Below are 15,569 nucleotides of genomic sequence, written 5' to 3'. Positions count from 1 at the left end.
ATGGGGGGTTATGTAAACTCCTACGCACGCTCACAAAGAGACAGGAGTGTGACGAAAGATCAGCTGTCCACCGTCTCTCCCACTCTCGGATAACCCGAAACAAAGGCAGACAGGATGAGAAAACAAAAAAAAAAAAAGAAAACACTGCAGGGAGGTACGGATGCCCACAGAAGAAAAGCTGAAACCAGATGAAGTGGGTAGAAAAAAAAAAGAAAAGAAAAGGTTGAGTGGAGGGCACAGTGTAGAAGTTGGAGGGAGATGAGTAGAGGAATGTGAAACAGGAGCTGAGCTGAGGAGCAACAACAGATTCATCATTGAAACAGGAAATGTCCTTTTCAAGTATTTATCTCATGATAAGGAGCTACAACCAAAATTCGGAGGAACTTCCTCAATTCTGAAGCGATTTACCGGGAAAACAGCTAAAATCAAGTACTGGAGAGTCCAATCAGATGACTGGAATCATGATAGCTAAAAATAGGCAAAGCTTCTCCAATAAGCCTGTGCATTACAGTGTAGCTGGCTGCTTTTTCCTTTGTTTTCGTCTTTGGACTAAAGCTGGGAATGTGTCCAAAAACTCTGTTATTCACAGAGAGAACAGGTTGTTCCATAAGAACCCGCTCTAAAAAGGCTCATCTTTTTTTTTCCTGAATGTAAACTAGAGTAGAGAGTCACAGTTCTTTTACTTCTATTTTTTTGGTATTTTGTCACACTTTAGCATTTTAGATCAAACGCATTTAATAAGGCGACAAACCTTTCCTGCATCAAGTATTGAATACATTTATCGAGGTGAAAAAAGCTTTCGAGCTGTAATAAACTTACATATTTTTTGTTCAACTTTACTAGATAAAGACAAATTTGATAGTTTTGATTAATGACAAACCTTAAGAATGAAGAAGTCACTTACATAGAACCTATCTAACAGCACGAAGTAGGATAAAAGAGCTCAAAAAGCAACACACCATCTCCAAACCAAAGAAATCCAAGAAAACATAAACATATCACCCAGGAAAAAGTTACAAAACAGTTTCTAAGCTGTTATTTATTGTTGGAGACAGGGGTGAATCTGTCAAGATCCGTCTATACCAAAGACCTAATACACAGAAATTTAAAGAGGAGTGGCAAAAGCAAATGAGGTGGATTAGCAGTGACAATTATACATCATAATATCATCAGATAGACATTGTACAAAAAAGCATTAATGTCTCCTGCTGGAGAAGCAGAGTAGCTAAAGAGAAATATCAAAGATGCTATCTGAGGCAGTAAACTTCTGACCAATCACACAACACTTTGCACAAAGCTCAGTGCGAAATAGTTCGACTTGCGAACAAAATGACGCCGTTTTCGTCGCACGCCTACGCCACTGAGAAACGTTTTTGTCACTTCTCATGAAGCATGTTGGAGCTTTCAGGGTCAGAGTTCACAACTGACAACTGTGTGGAGCTTCTACAGAGAGGAGTGGGAGAACATTCTTCCACATAATCTCCAAATCTCCTGTGTCCAATCCACTTCCTCCCCTCCATTGTCGGGACACCTGAGAGGTCGCTCGTTGGACTCCACTTTAAGGTCAAAGGTTAATGGCACCAGGAAGCAGATGGTTGCTCATTGACTGTTGATAGGCATGACCACTTTTTGACTGAGTGGGAATGAAATGCTGCTGGTGGCAAAACAAGAGTACGGTGCAGAATCATCCATCTGTTTGTATGTGTAGCGGTGAGGAGGAGGGGAGGCGGGACGGTAATCTGCCAGACAACAACGCCGCGTCTCCAGGATCTCCGCCCCTCACGTGACCTGCCACCGAGGTAGGCTAAATAATTGATGCTGTCGTGTTGTGTCTCATCGCGTAGAGGGTCATGAAATTATAACGAAGACTCCACCCCCCCTCCCCATTACACACACAGCCGTGGCGGCGGCAGTAAGTGGTGGGGTCAGACTTGTTTGTGCATCAGGAGTGTTTAAGTATTGATAACCCCTTCTGAGAAGGAGGTCACCAAGAAAGGAGTGTCCATTTCCCAGAATCAACCTTCCAGGTAACGTAAGCAAGCAGATGTTTTAAAATAAGGGATTAGTTGGATCGCGTCTCGATTTAGTTGTTTTGTTTTCTGCACATCATCGTGTTTTCCTTCAAGCTAACATCAGTGGGAGATATGAGAAGCTCAGCACAAGACATTAGTCTTTCAGCGTTTTTTTTTCTACTCCTACAGTATTTTAATCCAATGATTACACATCCCGTCCCTCTGATTCTCCCCTCGGTTCTTCTCCATAAAGATGGCGACTATATTGAACCAGTTCTGGCTGACTGAAACTGGATTCTATGTGGTAGAGCAGCAAAAAGTTGAGCCTAAGTGGAAAGTAACAATAAAGTTTAGACAAAAAATAGATTTAGAAAAGGGGGGGCATGCATTTAATTTTGATCGGAAACATTCCAGCCTAGCTCTGGCTGTTTGGTTAAAGTTCGATCTATCTTAAGTCTTTTCTAGCGTCCCCACAGCATGATCCCACCACTGCCGTGTTTGCCAGGTGCCATGATGTGTTCAGGTCTTCCAAACCACCTAATATGGCCGAAAACTGAGGATTTTTTTAGTGTGCATGAAGGTTTGACAGCCGTCTTTTTGGTCAAGCCTTGCTGCAGATGTTACCAACTGTCACTAACTCCACCTGCGTGCCAATGCAAATTTGATTATGATTGTTGTATTATGCATGAGCATGCAAACAAAGCGTGTGTGTTTGTTTGGTTCTGTGGGTTCACAGCACACCGTGATTGGATGAGCAGGCTGAAATGCTGTGTGGGCTGGTTTTTTTTTCCCCCCCGCCCCCATCGCCTCGCTCAGGGTTACTTGATGTGTGTGACAAATTTAGCACAACCTCACGACACTTTTCAGCAACACAAAGCTTGTTTAGCACCAGAAGCTGCTGGGACCTTCCCTCACAGACGCTGACAGATGACAGTGTGTGTTTTTCATGTTAATTAGTGTGGGCACGCTCGTGTGTCTGTGTCGGAAAGCGAGGAAGAGAGAGATGGGGGGGTAAGATGACTGCACGCTCGTGTCTTACAGTACGTGCAGGTTGGTGAGAAATGAAGCTCCCGAGCGAGTTAGCATCTCATCAAGTAATGAGGTGCATATGTGAGCCGTGCGACTTTGATGTAACGAGTCACATGCACTTTAAACTGAGATAGGGTTGGCATGCAGAAAAATGGTGAAAAGGAACGACAAAAAACCCCACAAAAGCTTATTGTGGGTGCGGCTCCAGAGGCACCCAATCCTTGTTCTCTTACTGTAGTTTTCATAACTTCCTGTCTTGACAATAAAAAAGCTCCCTTTTCCTGACAAACGCAGGAGGGTGAAGACTGGAAAGCCGCTCCTATTAATAATAGTAATCTCTTATCTGGTGTGCAGATATGGCGCACGTGCAATTCATAAGCTGCTATAGCATTAAGCTCACTGTTAAATGACAATTAGAAGAACCAAAGCCCAGTCATTACAAGACCCCCCGACGAGAACTGAGCTTCAACCACTTAAGGCTCTTTGGGGGGCTTAGGACCGGCTAACAGGGGGGCTTGAGCAGCACGACGGGTGGATTAGTGGTCACGGAAGATTCAGCCGCGGCCCGTGGGGAACGGCGGAGCCCCTGACCAACAAGGAGTGGAGCGTACTCTCCGGTTTTAATATTAAACTGTAAATCCGGTCTCCAAATTATGGCTAAACATCCCTTTCGAGTTTGATTTGTTGAATATATCCATTTATTAAGATGTAAAAAGTTGGCCTCTTTCAAGAAATCTTTTTTTAAAACATGCTAAAGCAATGCTCTTAGCACGTAGATATCCGTTTGATCAAATCAAACATCTGTGTCAAAGATAACCAAAGTGGATGCAATAAAAAACCGTTTTCTAATGACGATTTAATTCAGTGGTGAGAAGTTGTGAAAATATAGCTGCTCCTTTGTTTAAATCATGAGTTAGCCATGATTAACAACATTATTTGGGGTCAATTTCAATAGTCACCACACTCAAGACTGGTGACTCGCAGACATGAATAAAATCAATAAATCACTTAAACAAGAGCTGTCTGACTACCTAAAGTACAGAAAACACATCAAACGTAGATGAAGGGGCAAAAAACCACAACAGCAAGTTCACATCTGAAAGGTAAAAAAAAAAGCAACAAAAAATGAAGATGAGTGGCTTAGTCAAAGCCTGATTCTAATTAATCCTAAAGCATGACCTTAAACAGGCCTCGCTGTTCAAGGTTCGCCGTACTCGGGCATGGATCCTGAATAAACGCTTGTGGTTTTAAATCCTAACGTGACCAATGCTCTCATGCATGGGGTCCATCTTCAAACTGTCATCATTTCTTTGTTTGAATCAAAAGCAGATGGTGTGGTTCACATTTTATGGAGGTTATGCAATGAGGCAGGGCAAGAGGAGCGGGACTTCCTGGTTTCAGCTCGGAGCAACACGGAATTAGTTTTGACTGCTGCCGAGTCACCCCTAAGTTCCCTTTTACAAACCGCACTTTAAAAATTTGCTAACTTCCATTGATCTCTTTGAGTCATGCCGCCCCTGTGTGCATTCAAAAGACTGAAAACGATTTTCATAATGCCTGCGATATCCATCCCAAAAGCCTGCAAATGATGCATCTGTCTGAATCCGTGTCTCAATGAGTCTTTTTTTGTTTTTTTTCCCTTTGCTCCAACAGATTAGAGGACTCACATTACCAAAACACAGACGGACCTGCAAGCGCTGTGTGTATACATTGATATATATGCACTTGCACGCACATCTCCAGACAGGAAGATCAGCCGGAGGTTATTTAAATGGGAATGGGAGGGGGAGGAGGTGTCTGTGGACTGAGTGGGCTTGGGCTTGTGGAAGGAATGGGGACATCTGGGGGCTCTAATAAATTACACAGATGTTGACTTTTAAGGCAAATCCACATTTTGCTCAATAATCTCTACATCAAATACCCCCCACTGGCACCACCCAAACCAATCACGGTCACGCACAGAAGAGCAGGGGGGCCCTGGTCCGTACGGGTTAGTCTAGGCGGATTAAATCCCCCCACTTCTCCCCACTCTGTTTTTCTGCTTAAAATCCACAGAGACGTTAAGCCTGGAATGAGGGGAAAGAGTTGGAATCCCCCAAGAGACAGGTGGTCGCACAGCAGCCTCCGCTGTATGCAGAACATCACATGCAAAACAACAAAAAAAGATATAAAGCCCCCCCCATCAAAGCACCAAACGACACCAGTATCAAATAAATTGTCCCAGTCCACACCTGGCACGACTCCAATCGGTTTCACAACCCCAGGTGTCTGTTTGTGTGTGAGCATTACCCTGAGAGAGAGATCACAAATCTAAAATGGAGATAAGAGCACACAGAGGATTTCATTGTTCTTGTTTTACTCGTCTTTCGCTTCTTTTTCTACCTCATGACCCGGGGTCACGACTGAGGTCGACAAGCGGGCGCGGAAGGGGAACGACACCATCGGGAATGCTGCATCATCTGACGCAACTCCTGGAAGAACACGGCTGCCTTTGTTAACTGAGGAATGAGCCGTGGCAGCGGAATAAATGTACTGTAAATAAAGGACCTTCAGCTGCAAGCCGGGTCCAGTTTCCTGAAGATGCTTGTACGTACAGGAAACAGTTGTGTCTAAGAGAGACTAAGTCTTGATAACAGTAAACTTTTCTGCCAGTCATTGGGAATGAAGTGGGACACTTGTGATTTTGGTGGTAAAGTTTGGGGTAAACTGCTCACAATTTAATCCACCTTGACAAAAAAATAAAAATCTTTGCTTCATCTGAACAACTGTGATACTGTGAAACCTCATTGTTCTTGCAGTCCAGTAAAGTTAATTTGCTCAATTTAAATGCGCGTAGCAAAGACTAACCCTGTGGTTCTTGCCGTGTCGGTACACCATCCAGTCCTCTCCGTTGGTGCTGACCTCCAGTTTGAAGGAGGTGACGTAGTAAGCCTTCTGGGTCTCTTTGGATATGGCCCCCTGTGTTGCTATCCCAGTCAATACCTTGAGGAAGTGGAGGTCAACCTGAAATAAAGAAGAAATTTTATTGGAACAATGTTCAAATTATGGGGCGGTGGGGGAAGCGAAACCGCTCCACCCGCCACAGACATGAGATTGACACCGTTAAGCTGGATGTCACGCTATGATTCTAAGCGGAAGATGCAGATAAGCAAACCCAATGATGATTTTAAGGCGCAAAAGCGTAAACAAAACATAATTTCCCTTTTCCCCGAGAAAAAGGAAGATATGGATATCCTACGAAACAAGATGAATCTGTAAGTTATTAAAACAAACCTATTTAGAAGGAAGCACGACTGACATAGATACCGGAGATGTTCCTGCCGCCGTGTGAATGTCGCACAGGCAGCAGGAATTAGTCACAGACTGCGCCCCACTGCTGGGGAAACCGAGGAGAGCATGGATGTGCATTGTCATGTGTGTAAGGTGAAGGAGGCGGGAGGTAAAGATCAATGGCTCGGTGTTGGGATGCGTTCCAGGAGAGCACCTTCATCAATCACAGCCGTCGCGCTGCTCTCCTCGGCTCATGCAGACGCGCGCGTGTTGGAGACAGGAAAGATTGAAAGTGCAGAAGAACTTCCTTATCATCGGTTTACAGTTCCTCCATTTCCCGTGTGTGTGTGTGTGTGTGTGTGTGTGTGTGTGTGTGTGTGTGTGTGTGTGTGTGTGTGTGTGTGTAGGCGTGTACAGGGGTGTGTGTGTCCTGCAGTTTATGAGATACTGGTTGTATATTCCATCTTTTCCTCACCACGACAAATTTATTATCCTCAACAAAGTGATCTTTAAGGTCACTTCATGGCTGGAATTTTTATTGAAGTTGTGCTTGAGCTTCGATTTCATTAGAAAAATGCAACTGGGTCTGCAAATAAACACCTGTATGTACTCCTTGTTGCTGTCCTCTGAAGGCGTCCAGGCGTTGTCATCGTTGTTGAGGCGGGCCTGCCGTGGCAACCAGCGGTTGTCGTAGAAGCTGGTTGAAGCCGTGATTTGGTCGTCGCTGATCTTGCCCGACTCCATGCCCAGCGCGTTGCTACAGTGGAATGCTAGTGAAGAGAGCAGAGGAAATGGGAGACGATTAACTGCGAATAAATGCAAAAAAGGGGGAAGAAGATTTGATTTGTCAGTACTAGTGAAAGAAACAGAAAATAGTGTGTGTACTACTTGAACTTTTTCAAGTTACGACTACCAGTTTCATTATATTTTCAATCTATTCCATGTGAAAGACCAACACGAAGTAGTACATAACTGTGAAGTGGAAGTAAAAGTAGCTCTAGTTGTATATTTAAGTCGTATTACTACAAGTTTCTAACAAGTTTCTAACAGTTTCTAACATCTAACAAGTTTTTTTCCCTCCTCAAGATAAAGATAAACTTGTATAGTGGAATCCTGGTATTTGCTAGTGTTCACTACCACAGTTGTTCCTTTTTAAAAACTCTAATAACCTCCTATTTTTATATTTATATTTTAATAACCTTTAAAATATACTTTAATATGCATTAATACACACAGAAGAAATTATCTTAGTGCTTTTGCAGAAGCTAGCATCTGCAGTTTTCCTCATTTCCAGTTTTTAGGTGGCACAGCCAATCAGCACCAAGGAAAATAAATGCCTGGATTGGCTGCGTTGCAAATGCCATCCAGTTGCGTCTCATATAGTTTTGCACAAAAGTATTTCAGTCTCTCACTCTGCATTTTCTCTAGAATATTTTAGATATTCTCTATTGAGGCTGTCACCACTATGTTCCATTCAGGATCCCATGCGGTCTTAGGTTTCATCTCATAATGTTATACATTAAAAAAATGTGTTCAATTTTGGCTTCAAATGATCAGAGCACCTTATTCAACTCGCTTCCTACAAGCCTTGCGTTCGACAGAACTGAATTCTGTGGTTGTCGCGTGACAAGCAGCAGGTGAGCTGAGGTAAACTGGGGTTAATTTATGTTCTAAATGAAAACAGTATGAGTCTGCTTCTGAGAAAAGAGCAAAAACACTTATGGAGGGAACTTGAAAAAGCATCGAACCTAAAATAGCATTAAAGCAGGCAAAGCTGAGAATATCGAGAAGGTGAGGAGAGGGTAAGAAGAAGAGAGAGAGAGGAGGGAGGAAAAAAACAAAGCTTCAGAGAGAAATGTGATGCACAAACACATTCAGAAGATGTTATCCCGCACTCACAGTCGGCGACTTCTTTGTGGGTGATGTTGTAGCGCGCGGAGAAGCCGTCTTTGGCTACGGCCATGTCTGTGTGGAAGGAGAGGGACAGCAGGCCAGAGGACGACTGGATCTCCGGGGGGATTTTTGTCCCACAGTACCGGCCAATCAGAGGAGACGCTAGAGGAAAATCAGATTAAAAACCTTTACTTCACTTTATTTATTTATTTTTTTTTTTACTTTAACGCTTTCCAGTAGCCATTCTACTGCGGTAAGTGTTGACTAATGAGTCGCAGCATGCCACCTCTTCCTCCCATCATTCCCAACTCTCCCATTACTTTCCTGTCCATCCCTCCATCTGCCATGTGTGCCTCGGCCAGATCCCAGCAGGGGGAACTGGAATCCCTGCCTTTATGCAAGCTGCACTGGGATCAGCCGCAGATGAGCACCACATACACTCACGCACAAACACAGAGAGATTAAAATAGTCTCAAGACAGCCCCTCGCAACCCCTCCTGAGCCAGACACTAAATTCTTTCACCCTTCCGTCTYGTCTCCCGCCCCGAGGACTCGGCTCCCAGGAACTGGGTTACGCTTTAATTTGCTCCTAATTCTCAACTTTGAATGCTATAAATTGTTTTCAGCTATCAAAGCCCTTAAATTGGAATTTTAAATCCACTTGGATCCTTTTTTTAGCGACTGAAAATAATATTAGAGCAAATCCTTTGGTCCCAGCTTTACGTTCTGGAGGGGAGGACAAAGAGGTGAGAAATGAATCTCTCGCCACCTCTCGCTCAGCTGCCATGAGCGCCTGACATTTGACCTTACGGCGATTCCAGAAACACACGTCTCACCACTTAAGAAAAAAACTAACAAAAAAAAAAAAACTATTATCTTTCATAATAGTGACCATGACAGCAAACACACAAAATCTTATGAAATATTTGGGTCTAGTGCAATAATCTTAGTACAATTGAAATAAGACAAAACTAACTTCCATGTAACGGTTCAGCAAAATATAGAGGCTTGTTTTAAGTTAATAAGTTAGACTGACAGATTATTTCTATCAGTGGAGCTATCAGGAGTTTGTTTTAATTTAAGCATTAAATTAAAACAAACTCCTATAATTTGCTGAAAAGTTACTTGCAAGTTAGTTTTGTTTTATTTCAAGTGTACAAAGATATTTACACTAGAAACTAGACCAAAATATTTGGCAAGAGTTTGTTTTTGCTTTTTGCAGTAATTCAATATTTGGTCAAATTTCAATGTTTAAAGTGTTAATTAGGAAAAATGTTAAGTTTCGGAGTTTCTAAAGTCATAATTTTGACTTCCAATTGCATGACTATGACATGAAGTGTCCAAGTCGTCATTTTTTTAAGTGAGAATTATGACAAAAAGTATCTAATTGATTTGAGAATTTCATAGCAGCAACCAGAAGTCAAAATTCTAACTTTACCCATCAACATCATGATTTTAAAACAAAAGAATGAGTTTTTGCTAACTCTAACACTCTGCGTTTAATTCGTTTTACTTTCCTGCGGTTTTATGTATTAACACCCCTTGATTACATCCTGAAATGTTTTTCCCTGATCTCGTTTTTTTTCCACACTCATCTCCTCCTTGTTGATACCCATCGCGGCTGTCACTCTCACTCGTCTGGGGAGGAAGGAAGTGCCAGGTGATAAGGAGGGGAATTGGAAGAGCAGGGGGGTGGGGGGTGATGAAGAGCGTTATTATGGAAAAAGGAAAAGGGCCATGGGAAAGGCCTACTCCTCAGGGGCATCGAGGCACTTTGAGCTCCCTCTGTGAAATAGCGCTTCCTCTATGGGATGTAATGGAATGTAAGGAAAGGCAGCTCACATCAAAGAGAGTGATGGCAGCTCAGGAAATTGAAGGCCGGTATGCAAATTTACACACAGGATCGACGGGGATTGCATGAGTCAGTGGATACGGAGTGTGAATGTTCAAAGTGCGCGCGCGTCCATTCATCTCCCTCCCGCCCCCCGGGGTTGCATTTGGCTCACCTTGCGGAAGGCCGTCCCACACCTCCAGCCAGTCGTACTTGCAGTCGCCTTCGCCCACCATGAGGGGGTCGTTCTCCAGGTCGAACGTGAGGAAGGTCAGGGTGATGTCCATGTGGGGTGGGGCCATGATCATGTAGGAGCACTCCAGATTGTGCGGGTATTTGTCCGGGAAGCCCGGGGACTCGATCATGCCTGACGGGCTGGTGAAGTTGCGGAAGCAGAATTCCGACCCTAAGTAGATAAAGAGGATATAAGGATATTATAATAAATAAAAAAAAAAGGAGGAAGAAAACATTAGGAGAGAATAGAGGCACGAGCAATCGATCACGGCGTGGTATCTCATCTAACTTGCAGACTAGCGTCTCAGAGAGTCGTTCGTCACTGACAGCCAGCTGGGATATACAGCAGCTGCGGTGGTTTATGATTACAAATAGATGAGAAAATGCACAGTGAGAAAATGCTAAAGAGGCAGATGCATTGAGCGATATGAGCAGTGCAGCATCATTTATTGTCACCCTTAGTAAAAATGCATTTCAAGCCTTTAAACAATTGGATATTTTATTGTAGAGGCAAAATTTCACAGTGAAAAGATTTTTGAAAAACCCGATGTGTAATTTAGGCATATTTAAAAAATAAACATTTTAAGAAAAAATTGCCACTATCCTTTTAAATGGTTAATAGAAACTTCTCAAGTGCAATACATGACGTTCACATGACAACTTGTTGTGAGGAAGATGGTTAAGGAGAATAAGAAAAGAAAAAAAAAAGCATCTTTGGGTGCACAATGTTTCCTTAACAACCACTAAATACTAAATTCAATCTAGTTGCTTGGGAATAATGCCAAACAATTGTTTCTTTCCCACCATCCCAAACATAAACGTGGAGTTTTGCTGAAATCTGCAGAGAATTTTAAATGTTAAGAAAAATATTTCATCCCAGGACCCTGGGAACTTTGTTAGAGTGTACTGCATTATGAATACAGAAATCAAAGGATATGCTGAGTCATTGTACGTCCAAATCAACACAGAAACGGTTCAACAGACACAAAATCAGCCTACTTCCATAGTCCTGTCTATAAGTCTGACTGAAAACAGCCGTAAATTCAAGACGTGCTCAAGATTCAGTCATGTTTTATCCCTTTAGTTATGACCTGAAAAAAGCACCCTCTAATGACACTCTTAAATGCAGGGCTAAAGAGCCCGTCTGACCCCTGCTCTTCCTCACACACTGAAAACAAACGAACCCTGAACTCTTCCCTCCTTGTAGTGCCTCTCGTCTCCTCCTGGATGCAGCTTCCCCCTTTCAAAAAGCACACGCTCTTACACCACAAAACTGGTGTAATGGTTCTAAGTGGGCCCTCTGCGGCTGCTCCTCATTAGCCATGCAGATTTATGCACCCAGGGCGGCTCACCTTGAGCGGCAGCAGCTGTGTGACTCAGATCATCTACCCATCAGCCACTGCTCCGCGGCCCACTGGGGAGCCCGAGTCACGGCCGAGCGTTTGTGGACCAGCACCTCAATGAGGGTCGGAGAGAGCAGCAAGCTGACAGAGAGCTTTGCACAAATGTCACACACACACACACACACACACACACACACACACACACGCACACGCACACGCACACACACACACACACACACACACACACACACACACACACACACACACACCCTCGTTCACAAACCGTTATTTTCTGTCTGTTGTCTTTCCTCTAGAGCATTTCTATCTTTACATCTCTGGTTATAAACAATTTGCTCTGGCTTGTTGAATGTCTTTATGTTCTTTTATTTTTATGCCTGCCAGAGGGTCAAATATCCTCATGAGATATTGTTGCTTAGAGACAGGATTTTCATTTGATCCCAGTTAATTGCAAGTCAGAAATCCCTGCACTAGTGGCCTTGTGAAACCAACTAATCGAATGCTTTGGAAAAAACCTTCCTAACCCTTGAACTTCTTCACACTGGACTTGTTACAGTCGCATCTGTATTCACAACCATTTACAATGACGTTCTTTAATAAAATCTAGTACAGCTAGCAGCCTTAAAGTGACATGTAGTTGGTAAAAATAGTCCATCTTTGGGTAATTTAATGTCTGTGACGGTAATGTTACTGAAGAGAGCATCAGGAAGACCAAAGAACACAACAGAAATGTGATAAAGTTTAGAGATTATAAAACAAGAATCGTCCAATTAATCAATGGGAAGACAATGGCACATTAAAGTAGAAATGATATATTATAGCAGAAATAATGAAGGATTTTACGACACTAAATACAGAGTAATTGATGAGGGAAACCCATTAGAGGTTGCAAAGGACTAAACATAAAGCCAGAGCTACAGTAGAGTGGTTTAGAGCAAAGTTTCATGGATTAGAATGGTTTAGTCAAAGTCTAGACCTAAATCCAATCTGGAATCCACTTGATTTAAGTCTCCATTGAATCTGACTGAACTTAACTTTCACAACAAAAAATGGTCCAACTGTGTACACCACATAAAATCCCAAGGAAAATTTGTTCAACTTTGAGGTTCTAATGTGAAACAATGTGAGGTGTCATGTATATTTTTCCCTAATAGTGATTAAATAACTAATTATTAAATTTTCGCCCATCTGCTGCTGATTTTACCAACATTTTTCACTCTGCAACCGGTGTTGCAATCAGCCCTGTTCTTGCGATTCTTTCCCATCGCTGACTGTGTTGGGAAGCAGACCGGGAAGGTCAAGATGAAGAGGTATCTGGGGAATGTCAGACGTCGGAAAGCAGTTGTGCATCGCGCAGCGGTGGCGGCTCTGCGCTGTCTCAGAGAACTGCCAGTCTCCGTTTGATAACAACGTTCAGGATTCATAAAAGCAGCGTTTAAAGAGCGCAGACACGTTAGCCGAGCATTCCAGCGGCAGAGCATTCCTCCGAGGCACCAGTCCTTATTATCAAGCTGCCGTGTAAAAAAGCAGAGGGGTCGGCCGGCTGCTCCGGCCCTCCCCTGCCTGCGCTTGGTTAATGGTGGAGAACTGACCCCAATCAGCACGGAGACAGGAAGAAAAAAAAAAAAAAAACTCAGGAGACACACAGTGTTTTTCCTCCTCTTCTCATAACATCTTTTTCAGCCCATTGTGATGCAAATACCTTACATTTTTCACTTCTCTGCTTATATGTGAGCGTATTGGCATTTTCGCAACGTCTTTGTCTGCCGATCGATGCGGCGTACACCGTGAGCGTTGTGCAGAAGATGTTGACACAAATGCATGAATCTCCTCCCACGTGTTAATAGCTGCATTCAACCTTTTGTGTCGACTCTCCCACACACACACACACACACACACACACACACACACACACACACACACACACACACACACACACACACACGCACGCACGCACACAAACACTGTGCAGCTTCAAAACATCACAGAATCAACTGGCTTCACACGCACACACACACACACACACACACGCACACACACACACACCTACACACACACACCTACACACACACACACACACACACACGCACACGCACGCACACACACCCTCGCAGAGAGAAATATGACAGTAATTTACAACAAGCTATAGGCGGCATCTCCCAATCCCCTCACCTCTATGTTTAGTGTTGCATAAATCCTGCATGTAACTAATGCACCTATTGTGAGTAAATTAACTATTAAGGATGCATGAGCAGCTGTTAGCATGTGCTATTAAGTGGTTACTGTAATGTGTGTGAGACTCACTGACACACTGCTTTAGATTCTTACTGGGTCACTGTGCAGCAAAAAAAAAAAAAAAACCTCAATCTGAGCACAGCTTGATTCCGCTGCAGTCTGTGTTCAAACTGTGTCTGCAACCCTCAGCATACTTGAACTATCCGCCTCCCATGCCGGCGTCTAGGTGCTTGCACATGTTTGCGTGAGCCATTGTGGTATAAGTGCACGCATGAGTACCTCTGCTTGCTTATTAATCAGCAACTTGTTGGCATTGGCTGGATCATGTTTGCAGATTGATGTAGGGCGCCATTTTTATATGATTAATCGATTAAAAATGGCGCATTCTACAGATTTTTCATTTAGCCACTCAAGCCTTTGTTATACAGTATTAGAAATATGTTAAAATATGCAAATACACAGTTCAATTCCTTCTGTAAGCAGGAAAAATAAACATTTTATTGCCTAAAATGCAACAATTTAGTAAATTTGAACCAGGTGAAACTAAAACTATGCCACCCTATGACATTTTTCTAAAACCTATTTGTAGACAAAGGTATTTTCATCTTAAATGCAAAATGCAAACATTTTTGTTACAATTTTGTCTTAACTAATCCTCCAAGTATATTGTATTGTTTTCAGAAAATTTCCTTTTTTTATTCTGTATACTCCAGTTAATCAATAACTAAATTAGTTAACAATTAATTCAATAATCAATTATTCACAATTAGTTCAATTAATTGTTTCAGATGTGATCCTCCACCACAGTCCCTTCCCAGTAAACTCCCATCGCATGACCTTTTCAATAGTTTGCTACACCATTGGCTACACTACTAGGTGGTTACTTTTGTTGCTTTCATGTCTGTGGCTGCAAGTGCGTGTGTGTGTGTGTGTTAGACACAGTAACACACTACCTCAGATTCTTACTGGGTCACCATGAAGGGAAAAAAAAAAAAAAATCCTCAATCTGAGCACAGCTTGACTCCAGTGCGCCCGTCTGAGCTGGCCGCCTTACATGTCGTCGTCTGTGCGTGTATGCATGAGTAGCCCCACTTATTAGTTCGCAGCCAATGAACATGCTAAAAACAAGTTTCCCCGACATGTCTTGACCCACGGCTGAGCCAGACACACACACACACACATGCCTGTCACTCGCAGGCCGCCAGTCGGTGCTTTGCGCCGCACCATGAGCTGCCATTTGGCAGGAGACGTCTCCTGGCAGTAAGCAGGAGGTCATGGTGTGAGTGTGTCAGTGTGGCGGAGAGAGGGGAGACGACGGAGGGCGGGTTGCTGGGTAGAAACCACTAGTTTCTTTCACATGAGTGGCCTCGTCCAGCAGCAGCTCCACATGTTGTGTCGGGGTAATCCCCCGTCTCTCCTCCTCCTCCTCCTCCTCCTCATCTCTCATCTTCTCCATCACTTCTTCACTTTTCACCCATATCCAGCTCCTTGTCTCGTCTGAGGAGCTCACCTCTGCCGCCGCACATCAAAACCACTCCTACCTCCCTGTCTGACAAACATCCACTGCTCAAACACAGGCACGCCTCTCATGCAGCACCACTTGGTTCAAGGTTTCATTGAAGAGATTCTCTCCAGAGCTGCGTGAGGAAGGGATGGGTGCGTGCGGAAATGTGTAACCCAAGAGGCGCTGTGCAAATGTGGTGG

General features: G+C 43.4%; 1 protein-coding gene across 2 annotated transcripts in view; it reads right to left on the bottom strand.

Moving 5' to 3' along the window:
• The window catches only part of nrp2a (neuropilin 2a), a 68,170-nt gene that overhangs the window by 28,382 nt on the left and 24,219 nt on the right, over window positions 1-15,569 (bottom strand). For both annotated transcript variants that reach the window (XM_008427472.2, XM_008427464.2), the window contains exons 4-7: window positions 10,211-10,441; window positions 8,211-8,366; window positions 6,912-7,081; window positions 5,889-6,044 (exon numbers count right to left, since the gene is read on the bottom strand). In XM_008427472.2, the coding sequence (XP_008425694.1) occupies window positions 5,889-6,044; window positions 6,912-7,081; window positions 8,211-8,366; window positions 10,211-10,441 (713 nt within the window). The remainder of the gene's footprint in view (window positions 1-5,888; window positions 6,045-6,911; window positions 7,082-8,210; window positions 8,367-10,210; window positions 10,442-15,569) is intronic.

The sequence above is a fragment of the Poecilia reticulata genome, linkage group LG2 (assembly GCF_000633615.1).
Source record: "Poecilia reticulata strain Guanapo linkage group LG2, Guppy_female_1.0+MT, whole genome shotgun sequence".
In the NCBI taxonomy this organism is placed as follows: Eukaryota; Metazoa; Chordata; class Actinopteri; order Cyprinodontiformes; family Poeciliidae; genus Poecilia; species Poecilia reticulata.
The sequence above is the reverse complement of the archived record's forward strand: the minus strand, read 5'-3'. Positions and strand labels throughout refer to the sequence as shown.